Source organism: Plectropomus leopardus, chromosome 17 (assembly GCF_008729295.1).
Source record: "Plectropomus leopardus isolate mb chromosome 17, YSFRI_Pleo_2.0, whole genome shotgun sequence".
NCBI classification, from domain to species: domain Eukaryota; kingdom Metazoa; phylum Chordata; class Actinopteri; order Perciformes; family Serranidae; genus Plectropomus; species Plectropomus leopardus.
The window spans coordinates 16021661-16047763 of record NC_056479.1 but is presented as its reverse complement, the minus strand read 5'-3'; the positions used below and the strand labels follow the sequence as shown (position 1 = coordinate 16047763).

At 39.5% G+C, this 26103-nt stretch overlaps 1 protein-coding gene across 3 annotated transcripts; it reads left to right on the top strand.

The window, feature by feature from the left end:
* Positions 1-550: 550 nt before the first annotated feature.
* On the top strand, positions 551-26103 carry trip10a (thyroid hormone receptor interactor 10a). Of its 3 annotated transcripts, XM_042504599.1 has the most exons (16): positions 552-875; positions 10197-10312; positions 10813-10869; positions 11321-11468; positions 13069-13131; positions 13599-13703; positions 13796-13924; positions 15526-15672; positions 15807-15995; positions 19462-19626; positions 20878-20901; positions 21539-21648; positions 21901-22033; positions 22885-22973; positions 23053-23186; positions 24564-26103. In XM_042504599.1, the coding sequence occupies exons 1-16, from the start codon at positions 852-854 to the stop codon at positions 24713-24715; spliced, it is 1785 nt and encodes a 594-aa protein (XP_042360533.1). In that variant the 5' UTR covers positions 552-851; the 3' UTR covers positions 24716-26103. The 3 variants fall into 3 exon arrangements, with proteins under 3 accessions (XP_042360535.1, XP_042360533.1, XP_042360534.1); XM_042504600.1 differs by lacking the exon at positions 20878-20901; XM_042504601.1 differs by lacking the exons at positions 19462-19626; positions 20878-20901 and having other exon boundaries at positions 551-875.

Below are 26103 nucleotides of genomic sequence, written 5' to 3'. Positions count from 1 at the left end.
TAATGTGTTGTGTGTGTATTTGGAAACTTCATTGCTCACTGAATATACTTGACAATGATTATCTTCATGGTCTCAGATTTTTTTTGCTTTCACAATTTAAGTTTGTTGTCAATGCCTAAGTTTGCATTGTAAACCTACTTTGTACTTTGGTCACATTAAAAAAATGTAGGCCTTTTAAAAACATTATATTACAGCTACATCATAAGCTTTGGGTTAAAGGACAGTATTCTTATTTAACATAAATAATTCACGATTTGAGAAGTCACTTAAAATTGATTGTAAGTACAGAAACAAGTGTCCAGCTCTAAATTTACTCATATGCATATGTGATTTTTGTCTCATGGGTGAGTGTGTTCGAGCGTCAGTTTTTAAAGATGTAATCTGTGTTTATTGATGATAAATTCTAGGATGCATGTCAGGGCACCCAAATAAAAAAACAAAAACCTGGAGGTCAATGCCTTGCTCAGGGACCGGGTTAAACTAAAAACACCAACAGCAAGGATGCAGCACAGTCCTCTGACCAGTGTCGCTTGTGGTTCGCTACACTGCCCCTTTAAGAATTAGGATTTGGGAGTGACGCGGATATGAAAGCCAGTTTATCCCTCTTTCCTTCGCTATGAAAAATATTTGGATAAAACTAGACTAACGACTGCCAGCCTTTGTTAATTAGCTAATCATGATGCCGGTTTAGATTATTTGCTGAAGGAGTCTAAACCGGAGTGCGCAGTGGTTACGACTGATTTATCACCTCGGGATTAGACTCGCCAGGGCCGTCCTCCGAGCTGCTGGGATAACTTTGGAGAAGTTCTTTGTATTCGGGATACTCAGACAGCTTGGCCGACAAGCTGAACATGGACTGGGGCACAGAGCTTTGGGTGAGTCTTTCGTTTTGTCTGCTGTGGTAGTAATACGTATAGTGTGAAAATAATGCGATTTCTTAGACAGTGCTTGTCGAGAAAGTCGTTAAACGTCTTGTTGTTGAGGAATAAATATCTGAAGAGGCGGCGAGACGCTGCAGAGCGGTGCATTCACGAACGTGGTTCCATTTTCGGACAAGTGTCTGTCCTCAGCGTTTGGTTAGTTTAAAACAAAGAGTGGGTCAGCTGAAGCCCAACATGTTGCTCTTGTGGAAGGTGAAGCAGTAAATCATGGATCCACGTTTGCACGCATATCGATTGGATGCCTTGTTTTTGTTTGAAACTTTAGTTTTTAACTGTGTTATTGCCTGCCGTGTTTTTATAGTGGGATATCTGCAGTGCACGAGGCAAACAGATGTGAGTTGCATAAAATCAAAACTTATTATTGCATTGGAAAGAAAGCGGTAATTTTCTCTCTAAAGCCAGGCATAACTCACATAGTCTTCTGTTTAAAACATCTAGAAGTAGGCTAAATCAAAATTGTGGCAACATGTCTATTTTGCGATTAGTTTTAGATATAATACCTGTATGTCCCGCGTGACTGACAACATTGTTTACTATGAATTTTCAATGATATTTTGATGTCAGGTTGAAAATGGTGCTTGAGTGTTATTTATTCTGCACACACAAAGGCGTTTTAAACGTGCCGAGGTGGGTTGTACCCAGTGGGATGGCTCACTGTTTACAGGCTGGCACGCCTTGCTTCCATAGCGATGAAATCAGATGCTGTCATTTGTCTTGACAACAAGCTTCATCACTGATGAACTGCCTCATGTGTCTATCTGACATGATTATTTACTCAGCAAACACTGATTTCAAGAGATGTTCATTTTCAAATAAGCTGTCATTTGTTGGATTGAGTGCAAATAGATACCTATAGGATGTGATTTTTTAAATTTTTTGTAATTGGGGCTCAGTCGACCATTATTGTAATAAAAGGAGCAACTTGTAGGATTAAGTGGCATCTAGCAGTAAGATTGCAGATTGCAACCAGTTGAAACTTCTCTCCCAGTTGTTGTTTAGGAGGTTTTCACTGGGAGCTGAATTATCCACTTAAATCTCTTGCTTTTTCTCAGAGCTGACCATGTTATTTAACCCCTATAAAATCACTTAATAGAGCAATTTCACATCACAAATCAGTGTTTTTCTGACACTCTTTGGCTCTACACAGAGGGAATGCTAACTATGGTGGCCAATGCGAAAACAGGAATGGCCCTATCGAGAATCAGTATTTTGTTTGTCCATTCTGGGCTACTGTAGAAACATTGTGGTGCAACATGGCAGACTCCTGAGATAAGGACCTACCAGGCCACTAGGAAGTGCACCAAGCTTTGAAGCCAATTTCCATAGTGGCCAAACACTGGAATTACTTCACCCAAGCCCATCATGCAGTGCCATTAAGCCCAAAAAGACTTTTTTCCCATAGACTTACATTTGGAAAGAGACGTCTGTGAATCACTATCAGGATTTAATCAGTTTGGTCTGATAACATTCTGAAGGTCTAAAAGAGCCGCAAGATTGAATCATTTTATCCCCATTCAAATTGGCGGAGCACCAAACTAAAAGTAGCCGGCTCGACTGGTGGAAGTTTCTAGTGCGCTTGTTTTAAGGACCCAATAACACAGAAGCAGCGCTGATCATCCGGGGAATTTCATATCATGGAAATGGAGCCTTTTTTTGGCTCCATGTGCCACTGAGCAGCTTTCATAGGAATGAAGTCCCACCTGCAACATTTTAATCCGTTCTCTTAATCGTACGTCTGTGGTACCTGCTCCCCATGTTGATGTAAATGTGTCATTCTGGTAACAAAAACACAGCAGTTCTTATTTTCACATGATTATGAGAAAGCACACATATCATACAATACATTGAGTTTCTGCCAGTAGAAGTAGAAGTAAGTAGTATCCCTGTAAATTCAGCTCCTTCAGCTGGTAAATTGCTGCTAACAGTAGTGACACTATCCAGAATCTAAACAAACCCTGTTGAAAAATCCCACCTTATAACAAACAGCCACAGTTTTGTGTCAGTAGCACTGTACCATGGTGATAAAGCCACACATTTGCAAACACTCACACATGCTCAGGGAACCTGGATATGTAAAATGGAGCATTGCAAAGAGGAGGATAGGGAGGTTGTGACCTCATTACAGAGTCTCCCCCTAGGCCTCTTCCCCGGTCCCTTTTCCATGCTGGTGCAACAGCCTAATTAGTTTTGCCCTACTTTGATTGAGTCAGAGAAACATCCGTACCCCCAGTATTAATCAGCCAGACTCTATCTTTCCTGTTCGTGGCATGAAGTTGCCGCACTGGAAACTACACATAAAAGCTGCCATTCTTTCTTTAGTTGGTGGGAATATAAATGAATTCATTCAGTGTCTTTGTACAGAAGGTTTATTTGGCTCTAGCCGCACCTGTCTGGTCGGACAAAGCCCCGCAGGCATAATTCTAGTGTTTGTCTGAAGAGTCCTCACTTGGGCCAAGTCAGCTCAATGGCATCTGTCCTGATTGTCGTTAATCCAATGGCTATTTTAAGGCACAAGTTTGCACAGTGCAAGATCAGTGTCTAAGCTGTGATAGTGAGTGCTACCAGGCCAGTCCTGAGAACCACAGTGTGGCAGGTCTGGTCGGGCCAGGCCCCTAATTTTCTGGAACACAGGGTGACTCAGGAGTGAAGCATCCACCCAAGCCTTGTAGGTCGGTGACTTTCTGGGTGACTCCTTTTGAAGTTATTTGGTGTTCACTTGATGCCAGTTTTCTCTGTAAGTATTGGAAGATGGATTGTAAAAGACATGTTGGATGCACACAAAGAACTTTGATTTTGAAGCATGATGTAGCAGTCTTATATTAGCCTCAAAAATAGGTTATAACTCTCCATGTTTGGAAGTTCTATAATTACCAAGGCAGATCTACTTACATATCAAAAATGGTAAAATGAGTGGAGGCGAGAAAGATGCTGATAAATGTTCCTATTAGAAATACATTACAATATGTAAAAGCTGGACCAGTGGATCCCAACTGGTCCAGCAATGCAGTCCAGACTTCTCCTTAGTCATTAGTTCAAAGTCCACACATTGAATGAATTAAAACTAATTGCAAGACACCTTAGAATAAACACTTTGTGCTTCGCTTTACTTCAAAATAAAGTGGTTTTTTTTTTACAAACTTGAAGCGTTCACAAGTCACTTGAAGTCCATTTAAATATACAAGATGTTCAGGAGCAGTTTCATATACAAACTGTTTGTGATCTATGAAAATTATTTTAGTACAATACGAGTCTATGGGGACCTATAAAGATCATTTTCACTGTGGCTTTGGATGGATTTAAATTATAGTGGTTTGACAGGCACTGGTGTTTGACGAGACAATGATTATGTCCTTGGAAGTTATTTTGATGTGTTTTAAGATGGTTTTAATTAGGATGGCTTTTCTCTAATTGGAGCACTCTTGTTTTGAATCAAACTGTCAGAGTTAATTTATAGAGATTATCAGATTTTTTCTGCCATTTATAAAAGAGCACATAGTTGTGGGTTCATCCAAGGCTCATAATTTTCCAGCAATGATGCTCTCAACATTAGAAACACAGGATGCAGAATGTATATTGAGCAAACTCTCAACTTATACAAATATGATGTCAAAAAAAAGTGTAATCAAGAACAATATATATATATATAATCTACTTTAACTGTTTCTCATAGTTTTAAAGTGTGCAAAACTTTTTGTTTTTGTGTCTCTTCCGCTGTGTTGTCAGTTACTACTAAGGTCAGTTTCTGAATTTGTATTAAAATGATGCTGATTCTATCACCATAGTTCCAACCATATAACACCAAACACGACTTATACCCTAGAATTCATCAAAATACACCAGTTTAATTGGGGACCCACTCCGTTTTGCTGAGACCCACTCAAATGACCACCTGTGGCTCCCAGGGACTGACTACATTGAAAACCTATCAACCTCACTTTTGCTTTGGTGAAGTTAGTATTTCCATATTGAATTACTTTAGGGGTGATATGTTTCAAGTGACAGTCATTAATATGTTTCTTGACAACGTCTTTGTAATTCAAGATGTAAGATCGTAGTGAAACTAAAACTAAATCTTTTATTGTGGGCCAAATCAGCTCCATCCACTCAGCTACATCCCATCATATAAATAATCTTGTGAAATGTATTAAAAATGCTATTTTACTATTAGAGCAAGAGGCAGTAGGACAATAAGCCACTAAAGTGTGTTGTTTCTTTCGTGGTGTAAAAACTGGAGACTCAACAACGCCTGAAACTGTTTTTTATTTTGCACAACGCTGGGACACAGCATCCTCATAATCATAGTAATAGAATTAGAGAAGGGACGTTGGACTGTTTGCTGTGGTCATTTGACTGCTACATAAGAAAATGGCAGTTGTTGTTAGTTGTTATTGTGACAAAAAATGTCAGTGGGATTGAAAAGTGTGTCACACTCACTAGTTTGGGAGTGTCATTTGGGGCTATTCTTACCATTATTTTTCTCACAAAATGCAATAATCAAAGTTTTCCTCTCTCACTAACTTCACATTTTTTGCCTTGTTGAGTAATCGTAAAACACACTTCAGTCAAACTCGACAGAAACAAAATAATAGTAACAAAAAAATACTAGTTAGTCTTGTTAGTCATCTAGTTCCAGCAATCACCAACTCATAATAATGTAAAAATATGCTGGATCTACACATATTTGTATCTGCTGCCTCTCAGCCATCCGCTGAACAACATCTCTAATTTTTCCGAGGCAGCTGCATAACGTTACATTATGTTTCAACAAACACACAATTAATGGCAACAAAAGAAACAGAGAAATAACAGTGTCGGCAATATTGTGAATGTAACATATCGCTTATTGAACATGTGCTACTCCACTGCTCTTTTGGTCATTACTGCAAAATCTCAATCACAACTTTCAGCAAGTCAGATTATTTATATGTAAATTCATACAGATGTTACTCCGCTATGACAGTTGCAACGGCAGCAATACACATAAAAACGGTCATTGCTCTGAGCATCCTACTACCTTGGTTTGAACATAAATGTCCGTTCTACTCTCATTCTGTCTCTATGCTCGCAGTATTCCCTGATAAGCTATTGTGATTTTAGAGAAAATTCTGACGCTCTTAAAAAGATGTATTTATCACAGTGGGTGAACCTCATAAAGACCACTGACGGATGGCATTAAAGGACAGCTGTGATTCTGGCCGTCATATCTTTAATGCAGAATGTTCAGTTGTCCAGCAAATCTTACCTGAGTTTGGGAAATTTTATCAATATTACAAGGACTGTATTGTGCAGCTGTGTATGGGACTGATGCATTGGCAGGTACTGAGGAGATAAGGAGCAGACAAAGTACAGGTTTGGGGACCTCCCTGCTGTCCAACCTACACAGACGCTACACCCAAAACAACTGCTTGCCTAACAATTTCAGACCTTTAATCTCCACAGGAGTTGACCTTTTTTTGCACACACTGCCACACACTGATCAGCAGTCCTGAAATGGAATATGCAAATAATACTTATCTATGCAAAATGCCTGTATCAAAAGATGTGTGTAGTATGTAACTTTCCTTTTCTACCATCATAGCCTTTTCACAAAAATAATGTACAAACACCATGTAGTCACGCAGTTAAAATCTATAATCAAGAACTGAAATATTTGGATGTTTCAGCTTTCTAAGTTACCCTTATGCAACTTAATTTATTTATACAGAACCTTTCAAACATAAAATGCTACCCAAAGTGCTTCACATGGCAAAACTGAAACAACAGGAAAAAAATTAACAATGGTAAAGAAAACTTTGCAAGACTAAAAATTAAACAAACAAACAAAAACAGTTTTAAAAAAAGTACAAAACAATCAAATCTCTCACGAGCTCCTGTTTTCCCAGGATTTTATTCTTATAAAATATCTTTTATAATTGTATATCATTTTATTTTTGTAAAGCACTTTGCATCTTTGTTGTAAATAATTGTAATAATAATAATAATGATAATAATTGTTATCATTATTAATGATAAAATGTAAAAAGCAATAAACAAAAGTCAGAATAAAATAAACACCAGGGCTAATGATTAATGATTAAAAATAAAAAAACTAAGTGTATAATATTTACATCAAAATAAAAATGTCTTTAATTTACTTTAAACAAACAGAGAGAGCTTGCCATTTTAATATCCAGAGGCAAGAAAGACCGTGTAGGAGTAAGGTCATGTATAGCTTTATAAACAAGTCAAAGAACTTCAAATCAAATCGAAAGGATACAGGCTGTCAGTGCAGTGTCCTAAGCAGTAGGGTAATGTAATCCACTTTCCTTGTTTTAGTTAAGACTCTGGCTGCAGCACGCTGAGTTGTAGTGCTCTTTTAGACTTTTTAGGTAATCCAATAAAAGGGAATTACAATACTCCAAATTGCTGGTAATAAAAGTGTGAGTGAGTATTTTAGCATCTTTCTGAGCTAATAAAAGGTCTGACTATGGAAATTTTCTGAAGATGCAAAGTTTGGCTTCGACCTACAGCCACTGTTCCAGCTGTGCGTCTGCCTTTACAGTTAGTTAGTCTTAATTGTTCCTCACCAGTTCAATTGCATTTCAGTCGTATTTTGATTCCCACTGCTTCACTGATTATTTTATGCGTTTATGGTTACAGGCTGACACTGAATTGCTTTTTCATTAGTGGCAGCACATTGAAATTTCATTAATTAAGAATCTAATCTTAGATTCAAGGTTTTTTACAGTCAGTGTGTATAATTGTAGTCTTGTGTCCTGTTAATGTGGTGAGGTTGGGCTGGTTGCAGACAACTGCTGCTAAATCATTCATAAATAAATAAATTGTTAATTTTTGGGTATTTATAGGTTGTTTACTACTATTCTTTTCTACCATTTCCACCTGCAAGTCAAATGCACATCTACAACTAATAAGAAAATCTGTGTAAACGAAAGCACCTTAGGAAATTGGAAAGTCTGTAGTTGTAAGTCAGCTGTATTGACCATTGTTACTTCTGCTCCGTAATTAATGACTTTAAATTAAATGCTGCTTCTTGGTTAGATTTTATTGAGGTGATGGACTGCAGACCTCTAACCTTTAACTGTGCTCTGTGATTAAGTGAAACATTGTCTCATTCATTTGGGTTTTGTCTCTTGTCTGTATTTTACCTGAAGGGTAGGAAGGGTTCAGAAGAACATGGCCCAACTTGTCAGCAATCCCCTTTCAACGTGCCCCCTCCTCAGTACTGAAGTCAGCAGCGCGGAAAGCATCACGAAATTGTTTAAAGTGAAGAGTGAGAGACGACTGGCTTAGATATCGTCTCTCACTCTTAACAGGCTTGTCTGAGCTTGAAGGTGTCATAAAGTGCTCTACCAAATAAAGAAGAAAAGCAGGCACATTATAGCTCTATCACACTTTGCAATATGGAAAGGAAAAGTCAGAAAATACTGTTGCACTGTGCAAGAGGTTTCTGAATCTGAAACTAGTCATGAAATAGGTCAAAGAACTACATTTATAAGCTTATTTAATGTCATTCTTGTAGCATTGCTCAATACAGCGGGATATGCATCAGAAGAGCACCTCCTGTTTGGTGCCTGCGACTCCTTTCATGACCAGTGGCGGGGGGCAAAGGGGCCACTGGCCTCCTCCTGGTGAAAATAATTTGGAGGCTGACATAACTGTCTTTTAAGAGGCTGTTGCACGGTCATTTTCTAAGCTAGCATGGAGGTAGTGGTATTTGTGAAATTGGACAATCCGAGGCATCCATTGGAACCAACCATAGACTTTATATAAAGATGGACGACATATTGGCTACCCAAAAGTGAAGCAAAAACATCTTGATCGGCCCTGGTGGCTGGCTGCAATATAGGCCATTCACCCAGCTCCCTCCATGTTGGATGGGACATGGTTTAAACTAAAAGATTAAAGTATATATCTACTACATTTTTCCCAAAGATGGTTTCTGTCATTTAAGGTGGTTCTTTTTACCCTGATGTGTCCAAGTGTTTGTTTTTCTGATACGTTTGGTTTTAATTAGTTACTTGCTGATATAAAAAGGAGTTTTGACGACATGATTGAAAGCTGTGTGCAAATCGGTGTGCTCGTGTTAAATGGCACTGCTTAAGATTTATTGGATGGATGTTTGGGCAGGAACTTGATACTTGGAAATGGCTACTGCGTAGACTGTGGCTCCAAATGACGTGACAGGTGCAAATGTCAGTGGCCGCATCTGGGATATTTCGGCCTCATTTTTGTATAGTGGGAGTAAGTGGAGATGCTTTGTCTATATTTATATACAGTCTTTGTCTATGGTACCAACCATGTCTGCAAAGCTTGTTGGGAAGGGGGCTAAAAAATGATCCACGTGGCCATATTCTAAAGGGTCTCTTGAACTCTCATCTCAAGATATCAGAATGAAAATGGGTCCTGGTATGCGCTAGTCTTCCCTAAACTTGAGAAGGCTTGTTGTTGTGTTTCTCACAATCAATGTACTCCTTAAAATTAGGAGCTGTATATTTGTCTTTTAAGGAAAAGGAATGAATCAAGCAATTATATTCAGATCCATAACACATTTTTTATTTATTTATTTGTGATTTGTGGCGGCCCACCACGTCTAAAACATCTGCTGCCACATATTGATTTCCTATTTTTGGAGCAGGGCTAGTTCATTTGAAGCACTGTTGGAATATAGGTATACCATTTCTTTATCATTGCACCACACTCTTGAAACGCAGAGCATACTCTGGGCACAGACGGAGCAGTCGAACACCAGATGCACTGCTGCTGGGGAAAAATAAAGAGCTAATGATGAGTTCTACCTTCGCTGCCTTCATGGACCTGCAAAAATATCCAAATGAAGAGAGGGAACACAGAATGATGAAAAAGGAGCATACACTCAAAATATGCCTTTTGGTTTTGGTTTGCCACCCCAAAATTTTCAGTGGCCCCATATGGCCACCTCTGTAAAAAAAATTCTGCAGCCGTTACTGGTCATGACCCTGTGTCCTTGGACTGCCTTCTCTTGTTAAAGACTCGGGTGTCTTGAGATTTAAAGCTGAGCGGAAGTTTCAAAATTACTGCCAAGATTTTGTGCACATGTGGAGAGCATCCGTGGAATCCAACATGCGGGAACAGGCGTCAGTGTGTTTAGTTTATTGCCTTCCATTTTAAGATTCATTTAGATGACCTCAAACTCAACCAGAGAAATATCCCAGTTATTACCCAGAAGTTAACACGTGTTGGCTTAATATCTTTCCCCTTATGTGCTTCTTTCTCCAGGACCAATGTGACATCATTGAGAAGCACACTCAGTCTGGCCTGGAGCTGGTGGAGAAGTATGTGAAATTTGTGAAAGAGAGGACAGAGATTGAGCAAAACTATGCCAAACAACTGAGGTAGGGCTAGCTCTTGTTCTCCCTCGCTGTCTGCCTCAAATGCTTTGTGTGCGAGTGCAAAGCAGCCTGTGCCAGCATGTGTGTGTTTGCTTGTGTTTGCATGTTGAAAGGCTGTTTATGAAATGTTTGTGGGATCTTATGACTACATTGGAGACAGAATCGAACTTGTCTGTGAAACACTGGCCTCATTCTCCAGCTGCAGGGTGCTCGTTCTCTCCCTCTTTCTCGCTGCGTCCTCTCCCAGTTGTCTCCCAGTCTCCAGGCGGGCCTACATCTGTTGCAGTGCTGAGCTTTGCTGGAGAGGAGAGGAAGTGGGAGCAGACTGGCACATGATAGACAGGATGTGGTCAGAGAGAGAAAGAAAGAGTGAAAGAAGGAAGAAAAGCTATTTTAATATGTTCATATAAACCGACTGCTGTTTTTAATCCAATTGTATAAAAAGCTCAGTGGTTGTGTAAAAATAGTTAAATATAGTAAGGTTTCTTCTTTTCTGTCCACAGGAACCTTTCAAAGAAATACAACCTGAAACGAAGTAGCAAAGATGAACCAGAGTGCAGGTGATCCATTGTAAAGCATGTCTTTAAACACAGATAGATTGATTATTGGATGTTTTTAGGTTCAGTATTTACTCAGCTGAGAAACTGTGGCAACTAGAATTCTGCTTCCTGGGTCAGTTTAGATTTTCACTTACACACTAGTAGCTTTTTAAGCTCTCACTAGGAGAAACTAACAAACAAAAACAGAACTGAACAGCCAATAATATCACATTTAGGAAATGCCCTCTCATTAGTTTCATTCGTGCTGTAGCGGGGGGGGGGGGGGCTGCTTTTGAAGCCATCTAAATGCCCCTAGAAGGAAGCAGGAACAAGGAAATCATGAGCTTCTTATTATGACTTGGCGTCCACTGCTGACTGCTCTTTGAGCCTGTGTATTTATCATCTTATCAGTGGTCTCATCACTGTGTTCTTATTGTGCTACCCTTTCCTCTCTCCTCCTCTTAAATGGTAGGTTGTCCAGCTACCAGTCGTTTTTGGACATCCTGAATGAGACGAACGACTACGCGGGGCAGAGGGAGCTGATTGCTGAGAACATGATGATGAACATTTGCATTGATCTCACCAAGTACCTGCAAGAGTTAAAGCAGGAACGAAAGACGGTGAGCGGGCAAGGAGTGCATCGTGTCAGGCTGGTTTAAGTCCATCCTTACAGCCCCGTGTATAAAAAAAACATGTTGAATTTGACATGTCCATAGATAATGTGGTGTGTTGAGACTAAAAATGTAACACACTGAGTTCAGGCTTCTTTTTAAAAGGCAACTTATCGAAAATTTCCCACAGCCTTTGTTGCAGTAGTTGTCTATCCTGTGCACGACTAGTCCATTTATTGTTGCCACCTCATCAGTCGACTACAGAAATATCAGTTCTAGAACTTATTTAATTATTTTATGTGATTGAGTTTACGCAATGAAATTGCCATAGTGAGTATCAGGCACACTTTGTAAATATTTATTTTCCTAAAAAATATTTCTTTGAATGAATGTTATTTGTTAACTTTTATTTAGTTAGTTGTCATCATGTTTTGTAGGATAGTGTGTAAAGTGTCATGTTTTGGCTGCATTTAAAATATGATTTTTGGTTATTAAAAAATGCAATTAGTGATTTCAAAAAGCCTTTATAATATCTGCAGTATTTTTCAGACAATGTTTAATAAGTTTTGCTCAATTTTGACTGTTTTCGGAGTGTTTTCTTAGTTTATACTAGTCAGCTAGTTAGGGATGCAGTGGTATGAAATGTTTACCGTCAGATAACCGTCTAAGAAATTATTATTGATTCATGGTATTACATTATTATTTTTATTATTATTATTATCAGTTACAACCACTTTTGAAGGAATGAAAACAAGCTTTTTTGTTTTTGGTCGAATCAACACTTTATTATGGTTAAAACATGAAAACAAATTTTAAAGAAAAAAATATGTGCTAAAAGTCTGACAGGAAGTTGAGGAGGAAAGGAGATGGGCACACCCTGGCTAAATTCTCTGGCTGGTTGCACTTTTCTCCCTATACCATAGATAAGCAAATGTCCATGGTACGATAACCGTTAATTATCAGGACACAGTATATGGTTTCAAGTTATATCGTTTAACCCTAGTCTAAATTTAAACTTAAATTAAAATATCGGGGAACTTAGTGATAAGGAATATCCTTTGTGTATCCTCTAAAACACAATTGTAGATTAATTTTCGATTGATAAACTGACTAATCGTTGTAGAGAGTATTTAGTTTGTGCCTGCATACCATAGTCAGTAACATTTAAGGCCATGCCTAATGAGATTTCCAATTGGAGTGTACAGCACACACTGCTGAGGAGGAGTGTTCATGGGAGGAGAATATAGGGAGATCTAGAGGAGGAGTGGAGATGGGGAGATCTCACTGTTGTGGCAGGAAGGAGGCCTTACTTAGTGTCTCCAGGGGGAGGCATGGTCTGATCGGTGGTGTGCCATTTCTCTATGAGGAATGCATTGGCTCTGTCCCACTTAAACTGCAAAAAAAAACACTGCAGCCGTGTACAGGCTCTCACTGCAGACGTGATGTCTCAGACAGACACTCTGGTATTTGTTTTCTTGTCTGTTATGTTGTCTTACTTTCGGAGGTCATTGTTTATTCAGTGTCTGCCCCTGCACATGGCTGTCTCTCTTTCTGTCATCTGACCCGCCTCCCCTCCTCTCACTCGGTCTATTTTTATGAATGTCTGCAGTATCTGATGGAGGCCAAGAAGGCCCAGCAGAGTTTGGAGAGCACCTACAAGCAGCTCGACAGTGTAAGTCTAGACACAGATTTTTAAAAGATTGGTTAAAACATTTGCTTAAACATTTTTCTCGAGGAGGCGTCCATCATTTTTAATGTGTCATGTTTACATTTTTTGTGATAAGCAAAGCTGTTAGATATTTTTTAGAGCCTGTTTAGTCTTTGTGTTGTGTTCATTATAAAAGATGGGGAAAATTCTCCGTAAGCAAATGACTTCATGTCCAAAGTCATTTGGCTATATTTGTAAAGCGGGTGGACAGATCAGAAAGCTGTTCCCCATTTTAGACTCATATCATCAGTCCAAGACCTATTAAGTTATGATTGGAGATGTTCCCTCCCCCATCCGTCTTTCTAGAAAGACAGTGAAAAATGCTTTGCTCAAAATAGAAGAACCTTCTCATATTTCATTCAGGCACTTAGCTGATTGAACTTAACACAGGCTTTCTCTCTTTTTTTTTCCCTTACATCTTTTCTTTTCAGAGTAAAAAGCGCTTTGAGAGGGAGTGGAGAGAAGCGGAGCGGGCAGCACAGTATGCAGAAAAGACTGATCAAGACATCAATGCCACAAAGGCAGACGTTGAAAAAGTAAAAAGGGGGATTCTTCATTTGAAGGGCTATATAATAAAAGTATAATCAGATCCACTTGGTTGACCTGTTTGCTGTTTTTGTGGTTTCAGGCCAAACAGCAGGCTCATATGAGAGCACATGTAGCGGAGGAGTGCAAAAACGACTACGCTGCTCAGCTTCAGAAGTACAACAAGGAGCAGAACCAGTTCTATTTTACTGATATGCCACTTATTTTCAATGTAAGTGAATAACACGAGGCAACATGACACTATAACTGCCCTCAATGAAGTGATAAATGACTTGAATGACATATTGCAATATAAATTGCTATGTTACCAACATTTTTACACTGAACTCTAATAATTTTTAGTACTACGTGCACATAGTGGATCATTTACATTTTGCCAGTTTACACTGACTTTTAGATTTTTAGATTTCTGAAATAAAAATTGCACTAATATTGATTCAAAGCCAGAGATGAACTCCTCGGGTAAATTGTTTAATTTTACTTTACCTGTCAACATGCTTTAAAGAATACTTCACCCAAAAAATGACTATTTGTATGTCACTTACTCGGGGCGTGTTACATTGAATCCAAAATGGTGAATATTCTTCATGAATTGAAATAAAAAGGAAGCATCTAACAGCCCATAACATTCATTCACTGCTCTCTCACACAACTGCAGTATAATCCAAGTCTCATTTATCCTGTCGTAAGCTCAGTACTTCCTAGACACATACACTTTTATTAAAAACTCTAATACCAAACGCTTCTGTTTATAAGTCGCATGCCCTGAGCATGCCTGAGCATGCACATGCATATAATCACCGTTCAGACATACATGCATGACCAAGCAGGCTGTTCAGCCATACATGAGACTGTACTGACTTGTTTTAAATAGTTATGTTTTAACACAAATGCATGTGTTTGGGAAGTACTGTGCATACAACTGGATAAATAAGACTTGAGAGTTTGTTAACAGATGTTTTAATATAGTTTTGCTGTTGTTAAACGTAACCCCTATTTACTTCAATTCATCAACAATGTTTTTCATTCACTGTGGAGTCATGTGGGAAAAACAAAGTTGTCTTCAAGAATGCAGGGTAACACACAGTGAGTAATTGATATACAAATAATATAATATAATGAAATAATAAAAATGTATTTATAGAGCCCTCTTCAAAACAACTTCACAAAGTGCTTCACAAAAAAAAAACATATTAAAACAGACAAGTCATAAAAGCAACAGGTTTTAAAAGAAGAGTTGAAAAACAATTTGTTCTAGAAAAACCAAGGACCAATAGACAGTTCAAAGGAAATTAAAACTCAAGTAACATGAAGAAAGGCTCTCAGATAAAAATATGTTTTAAGAGGAGACTTAAAAAGAGATCACTGACTCAGCCAACCTGATTTCCTCGTTCCAGAGCCTCGGGGTCCTGACTCAAAGCACTCTGTCCCCTTAAGTTTTCAGCCAGGCCTCTGGAAAAGACAAAAGACCCCTTCCCTAAGATCTCAAAGTAGAGGCCATAAAGGGCAATAAAAGTAAACAGTGAAACCTTAAAATCTATTTGAAAACATAGTGGGAGCCATTGTAAAGAGTCCAAAACAGGAGTTATGTGATCACATCTCATGGTCCTCTTTAAAAGCCTGGCAGCTGGTCATTTGGTCATTTTGCGGGTTAAGTATTCAGCTTTGAAGTTTTCATTATATTATTATTTAATAATCGTAAAAAACTAAACTTTCCGCTCAATATTGAGATGCATATTGTATTGTGTCTTATGTAATGTCTCAGCCTTAATAACAGCACTGTCTGAGCAACTGTTGTTTTGTGTTTACTAGAAACTGCAGGATCTGGATGAGAGGCGAGTACGGAAGTTGGCGCAAGGCTACATCTTGTTCTCAGACACAGAGAAGCATGTGATGCCTATCATCGGCAAGTGCCTGGAAGGCATTACTAAAGCCGGCACTAATGTTAATGAGAGGAATGTGAGTCTGTCTCATAAAAATATGAAATGGATTTTAATGTTTAGCATGACTTAATGCAGACTCATTTGTTTTAACTGTGAATCTGTTTGAAAATAGCTCTTGACTGCTCCTATCCATAATTGCATCTATTGCAGGACTCCATGGTTGTAATAGAGCAGAACAAGTCGGGCTTTGAACGTCCTGGAGATGTGGAGTTTGAGGACTACAGTCAGGGCATCAACCGAGCCTCGTCTGACAGCAGCCTGGGCACGCCTAAAGGCCCCATGGAACTTCTGGGGAAGAATAAGAGCAAAAACTTTTGGCTTTTCAGCAAAAAGAGTAAGGTAGGACATTCCACAGCCTCTCAGTCAAACATGTTTTTTGCATTGTGGTAATTGTGCAGTGAATGCACAAGTGACCCCCCCCCCACCACCCATCAATGATTATCAGCAGCAGATTTGACAACCTGCAGGTGGGCAGTCAGTCAGATTAGTGGGTGACTCCTTGCAATGTTTTTTGAGTCACTGAGCCAGCAGGAAGGATCCAGGAAATCCCCTCTGCAGAGAGCACTGATGATGGACCTGTGGTTGTGGCTGCACACACACGTATACACAACCTTCTCATCTGTGAAGCTCAGTAAATAATGCATGAACCTCTTTCATTATATTATACATGAACTCACACACACCCCAACACTTCTAGAACAGGTCCTTTGCATGACTCTGTCCCTGAGTGAATAAACCTTGCCCTCCTCTCCCCCCTCCACACACACACACACACACACACACACACACCCTCCCTCCCTCCCTCCTTCTGCAGCGTGGTTTCCAATAGGTCAACTGGCAGTCAGCATTCTGCTGTGCTTGTGCTTTCATCAGCACGGGGCCCAAACAACATTGAATTTTTCTCTACAGGCATCCACAAACACACTGCTTCTATTATACTGCCCAGAACCTAGCATTATGTCTCTCACCACAATAAAATCTTTGTACCAACCACTGGGATGACACCAGGTTTGCCAGGTCAGAAAAACTGGATCAGATCCAAAACTTGCTGTTTTTGAATTTGGTCACCAGAATCTGTTTGGGTCAGGAGTGCTTCACTAATGCATGGATCTTATCTCAAAGGAGCACTTCTTGCTGAGGTCCAAAACTGAACTGTTGATATGAGTAGCTGACCACTAACCAGCTCACGCCCCCCCCCCCCCCCCCCCCCCCCCCCCCCCCCCCCCCCCCCCCCCAAACGTCCCTTCTTTCTTCCCCAGCAGTGTTTGCTTGTTCAGCGCCTCTCTTCTCGCTGCATGTCTTACTGGCTGGGTTCTGCTGTGCACTCTTCCTGTTCTGTGTATGTGTGTGGCACACTGCTCTGTGTCATCAGTCATGCTCTCCCAATTAGGCCTGCAGAGCAGTTTGAATAGGAGGCTGACTATATTGGCTTGAGTGAGCTTTTTAGTTTATGCGGCCCCTTAACATTCCCTCTCTTAGTCACTCTCCTGTACTTAGATTCCCATAACTCTCCAGAAAAGTAGCACATATCCAGTTGATGCTCACGTAATGATAGTGCTGTACTCACAGCTCTCAGTATTTACGCAAGGGACCTTGTTGTAGGTGTGGTTTTAGATGTTCACTATTGAAGACTAGAAGACATCAGGCTCCTGTGTAATTAAGCTAATAGATCCCACCCCCACCTTTCCACTCAGACACACAGGTGACACCGAGAGGTTTTACTGTGTTCACAGTGGGCATGTTTTCAAGTTAACCTCTTTCTACAAGGTCAAATGTCCCAAAAAATCTATATGCGCAAATGACTCTATGGTAATTAAGGAGCCTATTTATAACCATAACACTGATTTATGAATTGATATAATATGTATATAGGTCGGGCTCAATGGGTAGCACAGGCTGAACTGTGAAAATGCATTTTTGCACGGAATCATAATGATTTTGTTGGCTCATTCAGCTTAATGTTTGTTTGTTTTTTGCTCATAAAACAGGTCTTATTTTTATAGTTTTGGCCATTATGACAAAAAAATCACATGGTTTCTTACTGTAGACACACAGGGATGTTGCAAACAAACCAGAAAGCTTTGTAAAATGTGAGAATTGTTTTAAAGCAAAAGATTATTAACACAGTATTTATCATACACTAACTCATTTGAGCATTAAATGCAATAGATCTTTAGCAGTCAGTATTTAGATAAGCTTGGTTTTACCCATTTGGGGAGTAAGAATTCAGGTGTTGTTTTTTTTTTTAAGTAAACAGTTTTCACTTTCAAATAAGTCGCTTAGATAATTGGGGCATGATGTGATCCCCTATTGAATTACTTGTAATAATTTGTCTTTATAACTTAGGTGGGACCAAGTCATCGTTTTGCAAGTCATATGTAAGTCTCAAGTCTTTACACTCAAGTCCCAAGTCGAGCCCTAAGTCAAGACATGCAAGTCCTTAACTTTGAGTTTCGAGACCTAAACATGTCATTAAGTGCTCCTCACTGAGTTTAATGTCAGTATCAAATTTCCAAAAATCATAAATGCTTTTTAAAATTTGTATTTATTTGTCAAAGCAAGTTTACCTAAAACTTTTTTTCCCTCTTAACTATTGAGGTAACATTAGCAATGCGTTAGCTTGCTAACTCTTTAAATATTCGCTTCGTCGTCGTGTTCTTTGTGCAACTTCAGATGTTTAACAGAATTAAACGTTGTTGCGTCTCTGATTATAACTTTTGACCCAGAAGTTTTGCATACTGTAAGTTGATTTTTTTGTTGTCCGCTGCAAAGTTTTTTGTATAATACCAACATTATTTTGGTGTCATTTTTTTAGACTGGCGCTCAGTTACGTAACGTTAAATCTTCATGGTTCACTTCTGCAACTTAACAGGATGTTTTTGGATTAGTTCAAACTAAGTGGATCTGGGGAATTAAGTGTCATTAAACACTGTTAATGGTTAATTAATTCAGGAAATGAAGGAAAATTTATGGCACACTTTTTAACTTACATACTTTTAAATCTTTTCGCTTGCAGGAAGGTGGTAAATATTTTCAAGTCAAAAGGCTCAAGTCCAAGTGATCTGCATTTAAGCCCAAGTCGAGTTGCAACTTTTATTTGATTCTGTCAAGTCGAATCTAAAGTCATTAAAATTGTGACTCAAATCTGACTTGAGTTTAAATCATTGGGCTGAAGTCAACACCTCTGCTTGGCAGCATCACCATATCTCTAAAATGAGGCTGGGGAGTAAAAAAAAAAAAAGTCCATGATTCGTAATGCTATGAAAACAAGTAAAAAAAATTTGAAAAATTCTTTAGCAATTGAAATTTGGTTTGGTGTAGTTTTCCTGCCCCTGTTCCTCACTGAGACTCACTGTAGCCTTCAACCATGCTTGAGTTTGACTGCGGGTGTGGGGCTGCTGTGGCTCTGGAGTAGGAGCCATGGTCGGTTGCTCGCTGTCTTTTCTTTTTTTTTGCTAATCAGCGTGTCGATAAGAGCCGTGGTTGGTTGCTTGCTGTGTTAATTTTGTTGGGTTTTTTTTTAATCTGTATGTCAATAAGAGCCAAAGAGACAGATGTGTGTTTGTGCTTTCATGCTCTCTTGGCTCGTGCGCCGGGTTTGCTGCAGTGTTTTCTTCCTGGCTTCATGGTGTGCTTTAAGGTGTTGATGGTGTCTTTTTCTTTCCCTTTGTCACTATGTTGTTTTTGTCCTCCCCTTGTCTTCCCTTTTTTTCCTGTCCTTCCATGCCCCTCTCCCCCCTCCCTGTACACCGCCTGCATACTTCATGCTCGGGTGCTGGTACTTTGGGTCTCGCCCCAACCCCAGCTCTCTCCCTCCACGCTCCCACCTTTTTCCACACCCCCCGCCCCCTCGCCCGCTAACGGACCCCCTTCCCCCAAGTTTGGCCGGGATCCCCTGTCGTACTGTTTGAAGGAGATCAATAAGACAGTCAAACCCAGAATCTCTTCCTTCCGGACACTCAGGAGATCGGTGAGTCACCAGAGGGGAAGGTTTGGGTGCCCGGAGGCCTCCACTCGTCAGGGCTCGCACATCATCCTGTGTTCCTTTGCAAGAATGACTGAATTCCTTAGCTGAAAAAAGACTAATCACATTTTCAACACTTAGTCATGTAGAAGATTTTACATTTCACAATGGCTCTTTTGCTTTTCTTAAAGTAACAGTGTGTAAGATTTAAGGGGATTTATTGCCATCTAGTGGTGTGGATTTCAGATTGCAACCAGCTGAAACTTCTCCCAGTTATGATTCCTTCAGTGTTAATAGCTCAGGAGGTTTGTACTGGGAGCTAATTCTTAAACAGACCTGGTGATTTAAGCCAGTAAAAACACTAAATAAAGCCGTGTCATGTCACAAGTATTTGTTTTTCCTATGCTGTTTGGCATATTGCAGATGGGCTGCCAGCCCGGCACCTGCCAGTGTGTGCTCAACCTTTTTTTCTGATAACTTAAAAGGTGCTGACCTCATTTCTAATCGTTCAGGAGGTATTTACAGGGAGTCAAATTGTGTGAAGAGGTCTCCTTCTCTCCAAAATAAATGGATCTGGTGATTCAGAGCAGTAAAAACATGGAATAAAGCAGTTTCATATTATAAAACAGTGCACCTTGTCGCTGAATGGCCTTGCACTTGTTTTGCTCCTTTCTAGTCGTTCAACCTTTCAAGGTACTTTTACACTTCAAGTTCCATTCACCCATTCATGCACATATTCACAGACTGGTGGCCAAGGCTGTGGTGCAAGGCTCCATCTGCTTCAGTTTTAGACATTGACACAATTTGGGGTTCAGTATTTTGCTAAAGTGTACTTCACCATGCAGACTGGAGTTTTGGTGATCGAACCTCTGATCTTTCGATTAGTGGACGACCCGCTCTGTCTTCTGAGCCACTGTGTTGGCTGACATGAAAACACGAATGGCTCTATCTAGACCCAGTGTTTGGTTTGTCAACTCTGGGTTTCTGTAGGATCATGGTGGTGAAACATGGTGATCTCCACTGACTAGGACCTGCTGCCTGTGTAGCACACAACAGTTCATATTTTGAGGTGATTAAATACTGAAGAAAACATACTTATTTTATTCCATTTCTGCCAATATGTCCCCCTAAATCCTTCACAGTGGACCTTTTATTTATACATGTTAAAAATGTAAGAAGTGAGGAAAGCAAGAACCACTTCAAAAACATTTTTTTATGAGATTTGTGCATAAACATACTGTTTCTTTTTCCCCTCAGAAGTTCACTCCAGAGAGGATGATGGTAATACGAACATCACAAAGCTGGTGTGAGGGACTCTGTTGTGTGACACATAAAAATGACCACCTTTTCATTACAAGAGCTCATCTTATCAAAAATAATTTCCCTTTCAAAAAGCTCTATTGTACTTTATGTGATTAAATGACTGAACTTGCAGCATCTATGATGAATTTATGCGGCAAAGGGTTTGTCCACTTGAATTTGTATTGAAGAGGTGGCCACCTGGTGGTGGAGCAAAGGAGGCGTTCGTGGTTACACAAGAGGAAACAAATTTCAAAATTGCCTCAATTAGTCTCTGCACTTTCTTGGGTCCCCTTTTTCTGTTCAAGATTTCATTTCCCAAACATAAAAAAATAAGCTAATATGAAGTTTTGAGAGATTTCTACCTCACATTTGTTGGTTTTGGGTTCAGCTCACTGTTGTGTATGAGCTGACGTCACATTAATAAGCCTAACAAATGTGTAACCAGGAGATTTAGTGTTGTGTCGGTTAAACATTTCCCCTTGAGCTGAACTCAAACCGCAGGTTCCATGTCCCTCCTGAGGTGTCTGTTTCTTCTCCATGGTTACAGTCATTATGAAACTGTGAAGTGCAAGACAAAGTTCAGTGTTAACATGCCCCTTCCTGTGAACTCTTGCAGCCTACAGTGACAGAGGACTTCGCGCATCTTCCTCCAGAGCAGCGCAGGAAGAGGTTACAACAGAAGCTAGAGGAAATTTGCAAAGAGCTGCAAAAAGAAGTAGATCAGAGGTGTGTGTGAGCGTTTGTTTGTATACGTGGGTATCCTTCTGCGTATTAATAACCATCTCTGTTAGAACTCCCCTGGTGGGAGTGTGGATATCATATTCATGCAGAGCACATCTGTGTGTATATATCTCTGTGGTGTCTGTGTGAGTGTTTGAATTGTTTACTCAGCTCTGAGCTCTGCAGGGAACTGATTTCTACTGAAAGTCACCCCCTCCTTCCTCCCTTGTTCCTCTCCCTCCCTCTCTCTCTTTTTAGTGAGGCCCTGGGGAAAATGAAAGATGTTTATGAGAAAAATCCTCAAATGGGAGACCCTGCTAGTCTGGCATCTCAAATCAGCCAGACGTCCCAGAATATAGAGCGGCTCAGAGGAGAGCTCAACAAGTATGAGGTAATCCTGACCTCTGTTTGTAATTCATATTATAAAGTCACGATTTACCATTGTGAGGTGAGCCCAATGGGCCATTTTATGTGATATTGCACTACACAAGTGAATCTGACAGTGCGTTAGATCTTGCTGGATTTAATGGCATCTAGCAGTGAGAATTGTATAGTGCAGCCAGCTGAAGCTTCTCCCAGTTAGAATTTTTTCAGTGTTCCTTGTTTAGGATGTTTTTACTGGGAGCCAAATTATTCACAGAGGTCTCTTCCTCTCCAAAAAAAAAAAAAAAAACCAACAAAAAACAAAAAACAAACCTAGTGATTAAATCCAATAAAAACACTGAATAAAGCAGTTTAACCTTACAAATTTGTGTTTCTCTTTTGATGTTTGTCTGCTTGCCCAGCACCTACTAATGTGTGTTCACTTTTGTCTCTGATAACTTAAGATCCAGACATTCAGGAGGTTTTTATCAGGAGCCAAATGATCTACAGAGGTCTTACCCCCTCCAAAACACAGTCTGTGATTTAAACCAGTAAAAATACTGAATAAAGCAGTTTTACGTGTAAAAAAAAAAAAAAAAAAATCTCACATAGGCTGAATGCATGAAATGTCTAGAGCCAGTGTTTAGTTTGTCCGTTCAGAGCTACTCTACAAACATAGTAGTGAAACATGGCGGACTCTGTGCATGAGGACCCACTCCCTATTTAGATAAAAACAACTCATTCTGAGGTAATGAAAACACAACATGTCTTATTTTTAGGTGATTATAAACTAAAGAATAACATTCTACACAATGCATCACCATAAACAGTATTTAAGATATGTCTCCTTTTCATCTTCGCTGTGGCTCTGCTCTGTAGACTTGGCTGGCTGAGGCAGGAGGTCGAGGCGACACATTGCGCTATAAAACTCACACATTCAACAACAACGGCGCTCACGATGTACTCAGGTAACACAAACTTCCACTAATAGTTTGTTTGGCAAAATGATGTGCACAGGAAACCTATGTTTTTTTTTTCTCTCTCCAGCCCTGATGGAGCTCACTCCGATGAAAGCACTCCTGATCCCTCCCAGGCCATCTACGCTGAGTTTGATGATGACTTTGAGGATGAGGAACTAACCACTCCTATTGGGAAATGCACAGCCATGTACAGCTTTCCTGGTATGTCACAGGCTGTTTTAGCTGACTGGGATATATGAAAAATATTCTGACTAAATGTCTTAATGAAAAAATCAGTTTTCCTTTAAATCTCAGCTATCGGTTTGGAATTCACCAGGTTGAAGGAGAGGTTTTTTCTGATTTACTATTTCTTTGAATAGGAGCAATCTACATGGAAGTGCTATTAGCAAGGGGTGCTATTTGGCAGTAACAAATTAGTGTATTTTTAAATTTTTATCATTTGAGGGCGCACATATTTTCCCAAATTATAGCTGCTTGCCTTTTGATAGGCAAATACCTCATGCACTGTAATTCTGCAGGGAGATCCCCAGAGGATGTTGTTCTAACCTGAAAGAAGGGCAATTTCAATGTCATATGGGATTTCATGAACATATTTTCTGGCCTTATCATCCCATATTTTAATTTAGCTACATCAAGTATTTTACTTGAGCAACAGGCTCTCCATACGCTCTCTGAACTGATGCGTCTGGAGTTAGCCCCTTTAAAGAACAGCACTTTCTTCGACATTATGTTAGAGATGAAACAAACTGACAATGTCATGCACAGATGTGATAAACTCTGTTATTGATTGAAATATTCATAAAAAAACACCTGCTCAAAAATTATAATTCTGTAAAATATTTCAGATATATAATGTTTTAAACATATAATGTATTTTGAATATAATCATTTAATAACATTTTTTTAAATACAGAATTGTGATAATTATAAATATTTTTTTCTGAACATTTTAAAAATATGTTTTAGATCTACTTTTTTTTGCAATTTGTGTGACATTTTGTTGCCAAGTTTTGTTGCCTCATTGCCTTTTGTCACATGTTTTTGAAAGAATTTAAACCAATTTGCACAGAAAGGAATCAGTGCTTGTGAAAGACATTTCAGTGCAGCACAAGAAAAGTGATGTCGATCCAGGTATTAAAGGCTGAAGCCATTTTTCCTTACTCATTTTCACAACTTAAAAAGACTGAAACCCACCAGATCGTTCAAGGGTTTGCAACAACGGTGTCACATGAGGGTTTAAGAAACATTGCTTTGTGTCATGTTGTTTTGGTCTCACTTTTGTTAATATGGGCTACATTGACTCCTCTTTCACATCAGAAAAAATAAAACATTTTGCCAAAGAAGGCAAATGTGCTGTTGCTCAGGCAACTTGAGCAAATACCTGCGCACATCCCTGTAGTTCTGACCATATTGTTACTTAGCAAATAGGGAGGAAACGATTTCGGGAATCTGCATGAGGAGCAAGATCAAAACCATATCACGAGTCCCAGATTTTTTTCTATGGCTTTGCATGCAAAACACTCAAGGACAAAACAACAGGGATATTGCTACCATCTAGTTTGTCTCTCTCTCTCTCAGGTGCCAGTGAAGGGACCATCTCTATGCAGGAGGGTGAGGTGCTGGCCGTGGTAGAGGAGGACAAAGGGGATGGCTGGACCCGTGTCCGTAGAAACAATGGGGACGAGGGCTACATACCTACATCTTATGTCACCATCAACCTTAACAAATGACAGACAAATGAGGAGCAAGAGAGGATCACTTTACCAAACTGTATGCAGTTTTTCCCACGGGACCAATCGTAAAGAAGCCAAAGCACTATGGGCGGGGCCACTGGTGTATCCAGGAGGATCCAGATAAGGTGCTTTGATTTCTTGAGAGAGGTGCCCCAAATGGGCAGAGAAATGGCGCTGAAGGTATGTTCCTCATGGCTTACATTACATTATTGTCATCCTTGTTACCTAAGCCACCTAAACCACAAAATGATTTCACTTTTTGATATCATGTCACAATAATTTTCTGGTTTTGGTTAAAAAAAACATGATTGCATGAATCTTAGGCACCATCATGGTACGAGTGCTCTCCTCGTTCCGCAGCCTAATGAGGCATTATCTTCTGAATGTGAGGGGAAGAAGTAGAGGAGGAGAAGGAGGAAGATGAGTGCTGCTGCCATCTTTACACTGAGTGTTAATACCAGTAAAATCTAGGAGGACATTACCTCACCTGTTTACTTTTTTTTCCAGTTAAAAACTGACCTGCAGTTCTCATTCGACTCACGCGTGCCACTTTCTAGCATTACTAGCACTTGTGAAGATGAATGGCACCGTCACTTTGCTTCATGGTTGGACTTCAGATTATTTTGTCCCCGGGGGACGAGCGAGGTTCGGGGAGAATGCTTCACTTTTGGTTTTCAGCTATTTGTGAGACCAAATGTGTAGATGGCTCCCCCGTCGTGGTACATCACATGCACACAACCGTACACACGCTCTAATGTTCAGACAATCGCAGCCATATCATCATTTGGTCCATTTTCAATCTATAGCAGTAACAAGGATATATATAGCAGGTGTTTTCTAATAGTAACAACCTGAAAATTGTACTAAAAATAATTTATTACAAATGTGTATGTTCTATGAATAAAATCTTTAGATTTGACAGAAGTTGTACTTTGTATTAAGGATATTCTCAGATTGTTATTTTCCCCCTTGCACACACAGTGGACTGTCTGTAGCCACAAAAGGGAGTAAATAATGCACACATCAAATGTGCTACATTAAGACTATTGTATTTATGTAATAAATAATATATATTTTAGTTATCACGACACCACTATTGTCTTATTAGTTTTTTTTAACCATTCAAATAAAGATTGTTACATAGTGAGAGCAAACTAAAAGTCTCTAATTATGTTGCTAATAAGGTCTTGTTTTGGATTTACTTCACATCCTTTCAGTCCTTTCCACATCCTGTTTTTAAATGTTGTTATGGAGCCAGCAACAAGCAGTAACTGCTCATGTGTCTTTGGTGCCTTCCTCTTTACAAGCATTGTGTATATAAACCATTTTTGCATATAAGACGTCTTGTTTTCTTAATAAATGTAAAGCACATTTTAAAGTTTGAA